At 52.0% G+C, this 14,097-nt stretch overlaps 1 protein-coding gene across 8 annotated transcripts in view; it reads left to right on the forward strand.

The window, feature by feature from the left end:
* Nucleotides 1-215: 215 nt before the first annotated feature.
* The window catches only part of TMEM164 (transmembrane protein 164), a 178,767-nt gene continuing 164,885 nt past the window's right edge, over nt 216-14,097 (forward strand). For 3 of the 8 annotated variants that reach the window (XM_026478820.3, XM_026478825.4, XM_057313645.1), the window contains exons 1-2: nt 611-714; nt 1,036-1,709. In XM_026478820.3, coding sequence (XP_026334605.2) covers nt 1,701-1,709 — 9 coding nt within the window. In that variant the 5' untranslated portion in view covers nt 611-714; nt 1,036-1,700. Of the gene's footprint in view, nt 315-607; nt 715-1,035; nt 1,710-14,097 lie in introns of those variants that run through there. The other 5 variants (XM_026478836.4, XM_048213170.2, XM_048213169.2 and 2 more) reach the window with 5 other exon arrangements.

Below are 14,097 nucleotides of genomic sequence, written 5' to 3' on the forward strand. Positions count from 1 at the left end.
GGGAGGTCGCGGCGCGGAGGCGGCGAGGCGGGGCAGTCGCGGCCCGAGGGCGTGTGGGGGGGGCGCGAGGCAGCGCGGGACGCCGGCGGCGGGGGGGGGGTGGGAGGTGGCGGCGGCGGCGAGGGGGAGGAGAGAGGGAGGGGAAGAAGGAGGAAGCGAGCGCGGCCGCTGCAGGGGGAGGAAGACGGGGAGGAGGAGCCGCGCGCGGTGGCGGCGGCGGCGGCAGCTGCGGCCGCCGGGGTAGCCGAGCGCCGGGGCGCGGGGAGCGCGGGAGCCGAGCGGCCGCCGAGACGGGGCCGCGGGCCGAGCTGCCGGTGAGTGGAGCCCCGAGGGGCGCGGCGGCCGGTTCCCGGGCCGGGCGGGAGGCACGGGCAGCTGCGGCGCCGGGGCGGAGGGAGGGGGCCGGCCGAAGCCCAGCCCCCGGCTGGCCCGGCCTCCCGTCCCCCCTTCCACTCCCCGCGGCTTCCTCCCGCCGCTGCCTGCGCCAGGGGGCAGGTCCCGGGCGGGCCGCGGGCGGGGGTGGGGGGGCGGTGCTGCCCGAGGGCGGGCGTCTGGGGCCGGGGGTGGAGCTGGGGGCTCGGGGGTGGACCCGGGGGCGGGAGGCCGGCCCGGGACGGCGCTAAATTGGCCAGAGGGGCCCGTCGGCGGCGAAGTTGCTAGCTGGGGGCAGAGACGGCCACGCGGTTGCAGGAGTAAGAGATCCCCCTGTGGCGAGTGCGTGAGACGAGGAGTCCGGCGTCCCTGCCATCCCCGTCGCCCTCCCCGCCTGCCCGGCCCCGCTAGCTGCTCTCCTGGCCTCCGCGTGTCCCCTCGCTCTCACCCCCGCTGCTCCCCGGTTGGCTCCGGCGGCACTGCCCGGTCCCCTCGGCCCTCGCCCTGACCCTCCCTGCCTCCGGCTTCCCCTGACCCCTGCCTGCTTCGCCACTGCCCCTGTTCCCGTTTTCTGCCCTTGCTAGTTACCCCGCCCCGCTTCGTAATTCCCGATGCAATTGCCTCTTTGAGACCTTTTTTTTTTTTTCCTCTCCTTCCTTTTAGATTGGCCAACGGCTCCTTTCAACCCTGCCTCGTTGGTGGCCACTGGAGAAGCGCGGGGGGCTCCCCAGACAGCCGTGGGGACAAGTTAGAGCCGGCACTTGACCCCGGGCCTCGCGTGTAGCTTCCCTTCCCCTGCTTTCGGTCCCTCGGTGTTCGGAGGGGGGTGAGGGTGCGGGGGTGTGCCCTCTGTCCATGTCCCAGCACCGGGGGCAACCCTCGGGGCTTGTGTTCCATCTCGCTCTCGCTTCCTGCACGGTGGTCTAGGGGAACCACTCGGCATCATGTCCCCGGTATAGCTACCAAAGTCTCCTGGACTGGCTCTATGGGGGCGTGGACCCCAGCTTTGCAGGCAATGGGGGGCCCCGACTGTGGCTGCCTTCCTCTCTTGGCAGCAGCGGCTGCTGGAAAGTGTGGTGGTCCTGACCCTGGCCCTGTTGGAGATCCTGGTGGCCCTGCGGCACATCCTGAGGCAGACGAAGGAGGACGGTAGGGGTGGCCGTGGCTGCCAGCCAGAGCAGGTGACCCAGCGGCCAGAGGAAGGCAAGGAGAGCCTGAGCAAGAATCTCCTCTTAGTAGCCCTGTGCCTGACCTTCGGGGTGGAGGTGGGCTTTAAGTTCGCCACCAAGACCGTCATCTACCTGCTCAACCCCTGTCACCTGGTCACCATGATGCATGTGAGTCTGTTGACTTTTTCCCTGGCAGCCTTAGTGATAAGAGTCATTTTGTGTGCTCTGGACACTCGGAAGTGTAGGGCACTTCATCCTGCGGGAAGTGGGACCCTTAAAAATGCTTTTCCAAGAGTGGCTGGTCTTGTGCAGATCCCAGATTTGGCTTCCTTTCACCTTTGCTCAATGTGTCAGCCCCACAGTGGAGGTGAGGAACGCAGTGACAAAGCCTGAGGAACCCACTGGCCCTCTGGTGGGCTGTCCCTCCCCTCCCAGCCCTGCCCTGGCCTTTCACCAGCCAGAAGTACAGCCCCAGCCAAGTGCCCTTTCTGAATCACATCTGGGGTCCATGGCCTGCCCACCTCCCCTCTGCTGCAGTTAATTTCCCAGAGGCCTGATGATGACACTCTTTCCTGGGGTGTGGGAGGGTGGGTCACATAAGGTTCCTTGTCTCCACTGTGGTACTTTGGGGAAATACTTTTATGGGTTTCCCTTAATGACTCTTTCCTTTGGGAGTTTTATGCTCTTAGGGTAAGGTCTGCCTTTGAACTCTGGGGCATTGGAGCAGCACCAAGCTCCTACTAAGTGCGCTCTGAAACAGGCTGACTCGTGAACTTTGGGCTGGTGATCTCTATCCAGGGTGAGAAGGTATTTATGTTTTGTAGACGTCTCCATCTTCTTGCTCTTACTCTGTTTCCTGTGGTCATGGTCCGGGGTGCTCAGAGAGCTGGTTTCTTTACCTCCCATTAGCGGTGCTAAGAAAAACAAATGGGATTGAAAAGGAAAGTTGCCAGATACATAAAAATAATCTGGGTGAGGACCAAGAGTGAGACTGTCTTTCTGTACTCAGCCTGTGTGGAGAGATGTTCTAAAACTATAAAATCATGGAGGAGGAGGAAGAGGAGAAAAGGAAAAAAAAAGTCTTTTTTAGATTGCAGGCTGTGAGAAACCTGGTGTGTTTTATTCAGGGACAGTTTTGAAACCTGTCATTAGCATCTTTATTGCTTTTATATTTGTAGGAGGTTATTCTCAGGAGACTTGTGACAACCCTGTGTGGGGCAGGAGGTTGAGATGATTATCTTGGTTTTACAGGCCTGGTGGGGCCCAGGGACGGTAGGTCGCTTGCCTGCAGCCAAAAGATGAATTAGCGTCTGGGTTGGAAGGCTAACCCACCCTGTTTGGGGTTGCAGGCTGTCAGTGGAATGACAGGGCTGTCTCGGGGGAGGCCGAGGCTGAGCAGCACGGCGCTGCCTATTTGGGGCTCCGCTCCGACGCTTGCTTGGTCTGTGTTCTAGGCACTCTTTTGATTACAGGTTCCTGGCCTCAGTTTCCCAACCTGTAGAATGTGGTCAGTGGCCTCAAGCCCCTTCCCGTCTGTGCAGATGTGGCAGGGAGGTGTGGAATAAAGAGGCTGTTATTGGTGGGGTGGCTGGCAGCACCGCGCAGGGCTGGAGGGCAGCATTTTTTTTTTTAAGAGAGGGCTTCTTGGGATGTGATGCCATTCACAGGAAGCCCAGGGCTCTCCCAGCTAGACCTTCTGGGTAAATTTGAGCCAGTCCTCTTTCTTTCTTTTTTATGAATGGGCTTTTTGTTAATGAGAGGAAACAACGCATCTCAGCCGCTGCTATGTGAGGCTCTTGGGACAGGAGTGCTTTTTTTGGATGGCAGGTGGTGAGGGTCAGAGGGTGCCTCTTCTACAAAAGGGTCTTGAGGCCTCTGGCAGCCACATATCTAGAAGGTCAACAAAGGACTAAATTCAGCCTGACTGGGGCTGCTGGTGGTGTGATGACATCAAACCTGGCAGCACCAGGGCTTTCAGTGGAAAGGTTTTTAGAAGCTTTCAGAAGCCTCTGGAGACTCAGTTCTGGCATTAATTAGTTGTGTGACTTTGAGGAAAAGTACACTTGCTTCGCCTCAGTTTGCCCATCTGCAAAACGAGACAGAGCTGCATTCCCCGCTCTGGACAGTCAGCATTCTCTGATTCTTTTCTCCTCAAGTCGTGGCCAGGGATATAACAGAGAGCTATTCTGGAAATGCTTTTGGCCTCCTCGCGTGGAAAAAGGAAACTCGCTTCTTTTTTGCTGAGGTCAGGTGGCCTTGTTCATCTTCTGCTTCCTGTATCTCCCCAGTACAGTCAACCTGACCAGGCCACCCTTGGACACATGTGTAGGTGATGATGGCACTCGGGGCTAGCGGCGGCAGAGGGATGGCTGCTTGAGGGGGGGCTGTCTAGGGACTAATTCCTGGCCCCTGTGCTTTTGCTTTTGTCCTGTGCTTTGCTTAAACTCTGAAGCCTTAGGGCCCGGGCAGAGAACAGAGTCATGCTGAGGAACTCTTGAGCCTGACCAGGATTATTCTCCTTTGCTCTTTACTCCTGTCACTGCTTTGTGTCATTTAAATAGTCACCTCAGGCCTGCTGCGGGCCCCAGCCTTTGGTCAGTCCTACATCCCATACCCTACCTATGGCTCTTCCTGGGAAGCAGGGAGGTATGGATTTTTAAAAGTTGATATGAGTCCTTAAAGAAAAATTAACAACAGATGGTTGGAAACCGTTTTCTGACTTGACTGCCACAAGGACGAAGGATAGCAAGTCTGGTTAGTAATACCTTACACTTATCTGGCACTTTGCTGTTTATAAGGCACTTTCACGGACATGATCTTATTTAGGGTCATGATAGGTTAGCTGGAGCCTGGAAAAAGAGATGTTAAAATGTTTCCCGTGGCTGTGTATGTTCCAAAGGGGAGATGTTGAGTACAGACAAATGCTTTGGCAAGGGAACTTGCTGAATTAGGCTACACGATGGCAGGACATTCTGTGGAGTTCAGAGGTCCTGAAAAGGCAAGGGACACATTGGCTGAAATGAAAGGGACAGCGTAGCAGAAACATTTCTGCTGTGTTGCTCTCCACAGGATGACTCAATTTGGGCTTCATAGAAAGGCCTTGTTCTTCAGAGCCCATGAAGTTTATAACAAGGACAGTGTTGCTTTAGGCCAGGAGGGGGAAGAGTTGGAGGGAAATTGGTTAGTCTGCCCATCTCCCCTTTTTCAGTCTGTAAAATATTTATTCCCGAGGCCTTTTTAAACAGCCCCTCATCATCGCCATGCTGCTCTTGGGTGACAGCCAGCTTTAGAAGCATAAGGAAGGGCCGTTCATGTGGTGGTGTTCTGGTCTTGATTAATATTTCTGCTGTCCAGTTTCTTGTTGGTCTCATCTGCTTTCTCGAAGGCCCCAGGACTGTGGTTGATAGCAGTTTGTGTGATCGAAGCGCCAGCATCTCCCATCTCAGCTTAAGCCAGAGACGTGTGAGGGGTCTCAGGGCCAGCAAGCACCAAGCAAGAGCACACACCGTTGTCAAGCCCCTTGGTGAATATCAGTGGTGGTTACCAATCACACCAATAAGTATTTCTTCAAGCACGGCAACTTCCTTCATGCGTGTTATTCTTGCAGGTAGGAGTGCAGGGAATGAATTTACTCGGCAATGATGCTATTTGCCAGAAATCACCCAGCAAGTTAGTGGCAGAGGTGGCTTTAAAACGGACCTGCCACTGTGGCAGTCGAGGCTTTCGCGGAATGAGATTCTCGTAGCTACTTAAGACCCAAAGTCTGCAACCTCTCAGCTGGAGGGTTAAGACGCTAGGAATTTGACTGGTTGTATCTGTAAAGACTGGTGTTCTTCGGTTAGTGGCCCTTTCTCGCCCCTGCGTCCTGTCATCTCGTCTCTGTCTTAGGAACGTAACAGAACAACCATCTGGTTGTCTTTTCAAATTGGCCAGTTCCCGTTGGTTCTGAATGTGTCCGTGTCAGTGTCTCCTGATGGGCACCGAACTTAGTGGGGCACAACGTAAGGCAGGCTGGAAACAGGCTAGATATTTGCCAGATTCATAGTCGATGCCATAGACCCCGGAGCCCCAAGCCACTGGTTTTCAGCCGGTAATTCTGAGTGAGCCCCATCCTTTTTTTGTTTGTTTGTTTGTTAGAATTGCCTTGCTGTTGGTGCCCTATCTTCTTTACACTCTATTCAAAGTCTGATTCCCACCAAATGTGGCTGGCGTGCTTTTGCTTCGCCCTTTGATTTTCCCACTTCCTCCTTCCTTGCTGCAAGTGGAAGAATGGCACATATTCAAAACGGTCCTGAGCTTTTCGCGACACCTTTTGGAATGGCCTGAATAAACAGTGGTGTGTTCCGTTTGCCCCGTGATGGATTTGTTCGAGAGAAGGACCTGATGGATTTGAGAACTAGGCTTTTTGTGACCCCCCCCACCCCACCCCCGACTCCTTGACTTGAGACCAGCCACACCTCCTCATCCCCATCTGTTGTCTGGAGCACTGATGACTGCTCCTGCTTGGAACTGACGTCGGTGGGTAAATGGGTACAATGAGGGATCCAGCCATCTGGTGACAGCTTATCAGATAGACTGTGTCCTGTGTCATCAGTCCAGGGGGACACAAGAGGATGATGTTTATATGGGCCTCAGCAGTGAGGCATGGCATTCCTTGTTAGTTTGTTTTCTTTCTCGCCCAAGGAAATCTGCAGAGAATTTTTCCATCTCCCATTGTTACAGTCTTTTGGGGGCGTCCGTTATCAAGAGAAGTGGCGTGGACTGGGGGATTAAACACCCGCAGACGGCCCTGGGATTGAACCTTACAATGCGAGTTTTGCTCCTGGCTTGCTATGGAAACCTGAGCAAATTATCTCATCTTTTCCTGTCTCTGTCTTCTCAGTGAAACCGGCCATGTGAAGGGAGAGCGTTTTAATCCTCTGAGTAACTATGTGGTCACTTAAACAGAGAAGCCGGGCAGAGCCGGCAGATGATATATATATTTTTAACCTCAAACTCAGAAACTGACAAACCTCAACTCCTTTTGAACCTTCTTGATAGCTTTTGGCATTCATTCCTCTAAGCATGTCTGGTGCTTTTCTCTGGCTCCTGCCCCGCACACCCTTCTAATGTACGGCCTCTGAAACTGGACCCTGCAGTCCATACTGAGCACCTGCTCATACAACCCAGCACGGTGCTTGCTTTTAAGTGCCAGTAAGTCGCTGGCTCCTACTCATGGGGTGATCCATAGGCTCCCTGGGTTTTTGCCCCTTTGCCGTCGACGTGCCCCCTTCGTCATTGGTGCCGTCGGACTTGTGCGTGTGTTCCTCCCCACTGTACAACCGCCTGAAGATTTTCTTTCCGGATGACCGGAACCCGAGTCCAGTTATTCCAGTCACTTTGGTAACACCTTTTGTCTTCCTTTCTCAACCCTCCGAGCATTCCTCAGACTCTTTGGCTGGTTGACATGTACCTTTGTCTACTTTTCAGTAATTCTGTGTTTGGCTTGTTTTTGCATGTTTGTTCGGTCTCCAGTGTTAGCGCAAACAAAGTTTTCTTTAATGGAAAGGAGTAGTGTTTTTTCCCCCCCTTTGTAACTCCCTGCAGAGTTTAATACAGTCCTGTACGTGTACGTTAGTTGTTTAATGCGTACCTGGAAAATGCCCACTGACCGACTGACAAAGCTATCTTTTTTCCTTCCTTTTTGTTTTGTTTTGTTTGTTTGTTTGTTTCTCTCCGGGGGTCCTGTGTGTGTTCCCTTGAGGCCCGACGGGCAGGGCTCCTGTGTGTCTTGGGCCCATTAGGAGAACCTCCTGTCTGTTTTTTGAAATAGCCAGAAGAGAGAGGTGGTTTGGGCTCCAGCTCACACAACTTTGTTTGTTGAATTTCCATCACAAAGAGCCAGTTATGAGAGCTACAGCCTGCTCTCTGCCCAAAGTATCTGCTTGCTTTCATCCTAGTGAGGAAATTAGGCTGTTGGAGCTTGGTCTTAATCCCTTGGGAGACATCTGGACGGGCCTACTTTCTTCTTTTCCTTCCTTAATATCCTATAAATTAAAGAAATGTTATTAGGCTAGTGACTCACTTTCCGTCTCTTTCTGGATTTTTCTGTGGGTAGCTCATTGTCATCATGCCTCTTTGAAATACTCTCTGGAGGAAGAGCCGGGTTTGTCAACCTCTCCTGGTCTTTCAGATCTTTTTTTTTTTTTTTTTTGGTACTTTCATTTTTTTTTCAGCTTTACTGATGTATTATTGACAAAGAAAGTTGTAATGTACTTAAAGCGTACAATGTGATGATTTGATGTGCGCACACATTGTAAAAGGGCTCCCCCTCATTGAGTTAACGCATTCATGGTCTTGCGTATCTTTTGTTAAATTGAGAATATCTTGTCCTAGGTGCCCCCTCTTCTGCCAGTAACTGGCAGAGTGGCCATGAAGAGGCTGTGCGTGGGAAGAGAAGTGATTCTGGAACTTTCTTTATGAAAGATGCCCTTGGAAACTTGTTATAATGCAGATGCCTGGCTCTCTACGCCTCTGAGTCTGAGTAGGTGGAGGGCGAGGATGGGAATCTGCATTTATTACAAGCTCCCTAGTCATTCTGATGCCGGTGAGCCTTGGACCTCACGTTGAGAGACATTATCTAGTAGCTAAAGTATTAGGCGGCAAGTTGGTTCAAAAGCTCATCCTGACTGATGTGAATCTGGGTGGCCTGTGGGCAGGCCATTTAGCCTTCTGGCAGCGCCTTGGTGTTTATGTAGGTGTTAAATAATGTGGCTGCAATTACAAGTGGAGGGCCCCGAGTTATTGTGAGGTCAATTTTAAGGTAGCTTTAGCATTCCAGTGGCTTGTCTGGTGACTGGGAGTTCTGTCACTGAAGTATTTCAGCCAGGCCGCCATCACCTTCCAGTCTTTCTGCATTCCCTCCCTCCCTCACAGTCTCTAAGGTCTTTGGGAACCAAGGGGAGGAGATATTGACAAATAGTTATTGCATGCTAACTCTGTGTTTGCGGGACGCCTCTTTTATTTATTTGTTTATTTATTTATTTATTTATATTTAAGGTGGGGGAGGGAAGGGCAGAGAAAATCCCAAATCCCAAGCAGGCTTCATACCCAGTGTGGAGCTCAACGCAGGGATCGCTCTCACCACCCTGAGGTCTCGACCTGAGCCGAAATCAAGAGTAGGTTGCTTAACCAACCGACTGAGTCCCCAGGAGCACCAGGACACTTGTTTTAAATGCTCATGGGAATTTATTCATTCTTGCATCCATTCAGCAACTATTTATCACATGCCTATTCTGTGTGATACATCCTGCCAGCTGCTGGGGACTCAAAGATAAATAAGAAACATTCTTTCCCCTCATGTTGCTCAGTTTAGATGAGACAGAAAGGAGAGCAACTAAGTAACAATATTACAGGTACAATAACAGTTTTGAACAAAACACAGAGCACAGAGGGTGTGGGGGTTTTTGTTGTTGTTTCTGTGTTTGTTTTTTATGTACCGCAATTAAGGAAGGCCTTCTAGAAGAGGTGACCTTTGAGCGGGCTCATGAAGGAAACACAGGTGCACGTTTGTCTTGTTTTCTGTTCGAGTGCCTCTAATAGGGCCTGGCTCATAGTAGTAGGTGGTCAGTAAACACGTGGGGATGAACGGGTAGGTGTTTGGTGGGTGTCGCAGGAAGTAAGGGAGTTCTAAGCATAGGAAACAATATATGCAAAGCACAGGAAAGCATCTCGACTGTCACTGGGAGTCATTCGCATGTGATTATCAGGGGCAGATCTCATCTTATTTCTCCCTTGGCAAACCAAATAAAACCCAAGAACTGCTCTGTCATTTCTGTGTGGTTAATAGGACAACTGCAGTTGCTCATCGGTGCTCAGGTGGGGGCTCGTGAGCTAGAGCACTGTGTTCTTTGTGCTGTCCCAAGGAGGGCCTGCACTGTCAAGGACAGACACAAAGAACATTGATGAGAGTAAGCAGGCATTAAATACAGGAAATGAGCTAGCAGGCATCCCACCTGTGACCAGGAGATAAGTTTAGTGGCTGATGGGACAGTTGCTCCCCCCACTAAGGTCCGCAGCAGAACTAATATCTTTCCTATTCCTTCTGCCCCACTTCCAAGTCTCTCCCCGAGCCCATCACATCCAAGCTTGCCCCCTTCTAGAACAATCCCAGCTGTACAACAATCCCTTCTCCAGTCCAAAAATGCCCATTCTGTCAGAGGAGGTGATGTCCATGGGGGAATGAAGAAGAAAGCAATTCCATTAAAGAGGTTCATACCAAAGCGTGAATGGCTCATAGACTCAAGTGGGAGTAGGGGAGAGGATTTTTCTTTGTTTTTTTAAAGATCTCATTTATTAGAGAGAAAGAGAGATAGGGACCACATGAGCAGGGGGAGGGGCAGAGGGAGAAGGAGAGGGAGAAGCAGGCTCCCCGCTGAGCAGGGAGCCCAACTCAGGGCTTGATCCCAGGACCCAGAGATGTGACCTGAGCCAAAGGCCGATGCTTAACCAGCTGAGCCATCCAGGTGCCCCAGGAGAGGATTTTTCAAAAGGGCCTTGTTACTCCAACCTGATCTCAAATTGGTGGGGTACGTCCCATTGTTTTTGAGCAGGTGACCTTTCCCCTGTTCCTTGCCCAGTTTTTGACCACCTCTCCCTGAGAGTGGGGGTTGTCCTTCCACCCTACTGATTGAGCCCCCCCCCCGGAAGTCTCCCTGCAAGGTGCTTGGATGTAGCAGTTCGGTCTGAAGGCTTAGGGTGGACTCCTCCTCTTCTGGGCCTCAGTCCCCTCTGTTTACTTAGCTCCTTCCCAGGGAGAGGGCTGCCAGCTGAGCAGGGCCTGGCTTGCATATCCGTCAGTGCATGGTGTGTCAGGGGACCTGGACCCGTTGCCAGCTTGAGATCTTGAGGGGGAGGGTTTGCGGCATCTCTCACTTGGCTGTGCTTCCTTTCCAGTAGCTGCTGGAGAAAATGCCAGAGGGAGGAAGGTAGGATGAGTCTTGTCCCGGGCCTGGAGCTTCTCAGGGCAGGGCATGGATGGCAGGAGCCAGGAGGTTGGAGAGGATTGGCCTGCTGGGCAAAAAAACAGTCCCAGCTCTGCCCTATGGGCTGGTGTTTAGGTGGGTAGAAGAGGGAGAAGCAAAATTGTCTGGAGGAGAAAGCAGGAAGCACGAGCGTGTTCTAATTCCATCCCGATGCCTTCAGTCTCCCCGTCTCTATCACATATCGGTGGTGGTATAAACTCAGGGTGTATTTTGCCTGTGTGTTGAATCGCCTTTGCCAATCGACCAGCTGTGTTTGCAGAAAGACTCTGACTGACTGTGCTCTGGCTGTTGCTAGCAAAGAGACATTTCATTCAGGTGCTGATTAAATAAGGCGCAGAGCCAGATTGCACAGTAAGGCCCTTAACTATGGCTCTGGGAGCCCTGGGTAAACACTTATTAGATGTTCTGGGCAGAGCAGTAGCCGAGGCTGCTGGATGTGAGGTGCTTTCTTCAGAAGTCGGGTGGAGATGAAGATAGGGGTGAGGAGAGACTTCTGGAAAGGGTCTTGATCCTCTTGTCCTAGCTGAATCGGATCCGAATTGACATGGGAGGGCTAGACAGGCTTCCCCATTGGCATTTACTTGCCAGATTCTTGCTGGGACCCTGTAGGTTTGGAGTTGGGACACAGCAGGGAGCCTGTGTAAGTAGGGCAGTAGAAATGCCTCCTTTTCGTAATGTAAGTTCAGCCGAGTGGCTCGAGCGTTTGGACCACATTTCCCGGGTTTGCATTTGAGCCGTCTCACCACATGATGTTAGACACGTTACTTAACCGCAGAGAACCTCAGTTTCGCTCATCTGTAAAATGGGAATATAGTACCTACCTCCTAGGGTTGTTGGGAGGATTTACCGAAATACATCAAGCATTTAGGGGAAGTTCTGGCCCATTGTGAGCACGCCAGAAATGCCAGCAGTTTCTCACAGTAGCAGTATTACGACAACGTGTTTCAAGGCAGCGGGGGCGTACTGTGTGAGAGCCCAGACTCTAGGGTGGTAAAGGCCCGGGTCAAGTCTTACCGCCAGCTGTCTAGCCCTGGGCAAGTTACTTAACCTCTCTGAGCCTATGTTGCCACATGTGTAACATGGACTAATAACCATACTACCCTGCCAGGCTGTTGTGAGCATTAAGTGGGAGAAAAGGAGAAAACACTCCTAAAGCGCTTAAGATAGTATCTGGCACATAGTAAACATTTAATAAGTTTCAGCTGTGATGATGATGATGCCAGCAATGGCCATCACCATTATCATCATGGCAGCTGCTGCTGTGAGCTTGGGTGCCCGATGTTGGGATAAGACGATAAGGATTGGGTATAGGAAGTCAGCTTTAAGAAGCTCATCTAAGAAAAGCTTTCCTGGCATCTTCGTTTCACGTCTTGGGTGAAAATACTGGTTCCATGATGTTAGTGCCCATGTAATCTCCTTGGGGCAGGGTTGCTTGGCTGCCTGAGGCCTAACGACAGCTTCCTGGGTAATTTGAAGTTACCTGCAATCACCCAGTCCTGGCTGAAGAGTTTGGAGGCTGGCTGTCCCTGGTAGGAAGCTTGGCTTTCCAGGGAACTCTGGGCTGCTCTTCATCACTGGGCTGACTTCATGGGGCAAACTATCTTGAGATTGGGAGCCTAGGAAACCAGTGAGTACAGGACAGACTATGGAAGGAGTGGTTTGGGGGGTGGACAGAGACAGGTGTGTGGGTTTATGTTTTTTCTTTTATATGAATTCCTTTTGATTGAGGAGAGTGTCACTTTCTCAAGTGCCACTTGTTACCGGGGTTAGGTAATTACCAGAGGAGACAGGGCTGCTCCCAGAGCTCCTGGGAAGAAGGCGGGTTTTAAAATAGACCAGTGCCTTGCCTTATCTGTCAGCAAATGGACAGAAAAAAAAAGTAGACAATCAACGATAGCTCTGGGATATGGTAAACCTCTCGCATTTTCAAGACTGGTGAACTCTCAGAACCGCCTTTGCCCTGGGGGCTAAGCCGCCTTTAAGTGCAGCCTTCCAGGGCCAAGTCCATGGTCATGTGACTTCACAGCCTTAGGGGGGGGTCCCCTCCCCACCCCCCACCTCAAAGCCATTGGAAGGCCTCCGGGCATATTCCCAAACCTTGTGGGTAAATCGGCAGTTTCTTAGCTATGGAGTTGAGAGAACTGGGAGGGCTAAGGTCATGTTTTCTGTAATAATCCTGGTTCCCTGGCTGGAGCTGGCTTGGAGGGCCGTCTAAAACAAACAGCAACCCGAAGAAACAGCAGCTCTCAGAAATGAGCTGTGGAAGGTCACTCGTTCCAAGACCTAGGGGAGATTGCAACAAAGGGTCCTCTTCATATCAACCCTTGCTCCTCGTCCGCTTGCATTTGTTAAGAGTTTCCTTTTTTAAGTTCTAGGCACTTGGAGCCCTGCAGGAATGTTGCTGAGGGTCATGTGCCTAAGTGCCTTATTATCTTCAGCGTTTTTCCACTTACTCCCCTGGGCTGCCCCCGCCGCTGCCTGTGGCTTCCAGCGGGCATTTCTCCCTCCTTCCTGGGCTCCCGGGCCCACAAAGAAGAGCGGGGCACCCCGAGGAGAGGGGCTGCTTTCACCTTCGCAGCCCCTCGCAGGTCTTTCCAGTTGAGCTCTCCTTAGAATAGCCCTGCAAGCTTAGCACCAAGCCAAGGTCATGTTTGTGTTTGCTTGAGACGGTTCTGGCCAGTGAGAGAGGAGAACAGATCGCCCCCACCCCCAGCCCCCGGGCTGTCGTCCCCCGGGCAGAGCTCTCCAGGGGGTGGGGTTGCTGGCTTGGACACAGGAGGTCATGGGTGTCCTTTGGGCCAAGGCTGCAGTGGAGTCGCGGAGAAGAATGGGACGCCTGCCACGTAGGGGCTCCTGACTGCGGTGGGGTGTATGGCCCTACCTCACAGCCGGAGGTGCTGTGTTTGCTCAGATGGACACACGTGGAAACCAGGCTGGGATCATCTTCCAAGCCTCTTCACTCCCCGCTTTGGGTCTGTCCTGAAAAAACAATTTGCAGAGTACACTGCGGTGTGCACCTGTTGTTGGTTGTTGTTTTTTTTTTTTTATCCTCCCCCCCCACCTTTCCATGGACAGTTCTCCGTGAACTGAGGATTAACCCTGGCTCCTCGCACTTAAACATTTTCTCTTTACCTTCCCCTTGGGCTTGGGGTCTCACTCTCTAGTCACAACTGTCCATCACCATGAGGACAGTTGGTACCACAGCTCCTTAGCTTCCCCCCCCCCCACCCAGCCAGACCTTTTAAACACTATATAAATCCCAGAACAGAGTCAAGTGGGCAAAAAAGAGTCCAATTTAGGAGAAAGATCTCACTAGAATTTTCCATCGTCTGTGTATACTCTCTGCAAGTTAGTAGCAGTAATAACTCTTGTAACATTTTTGAGCATGGGTTCCTCCCCAGGCAAGGTGCTAAGTATACCGCCCTTAGAGTACCTCATTTGCAGCCTTCTACGAAGGTCAGTTTTGTTTTATCTAATTCTTCCTTTGCCTTGGTTCTAACCGATTTCCACTTTGGCTGACGCAAGATAACCCT

Source organism: Ursus arctos, chromosome X, assembly GCF_023065955.2.
Source record: "Ursus arctos isolate Adak ecotype North America chromosome X, UrsArc2.0, whole genome shotgun sequence".
In the NCBI taxonomy this organism is placed as follows: Eukaryota; Metazoa; Chordata; class Mammalia; order Carnivora; family Ursidae; genus Ursus; species Ursus arctos.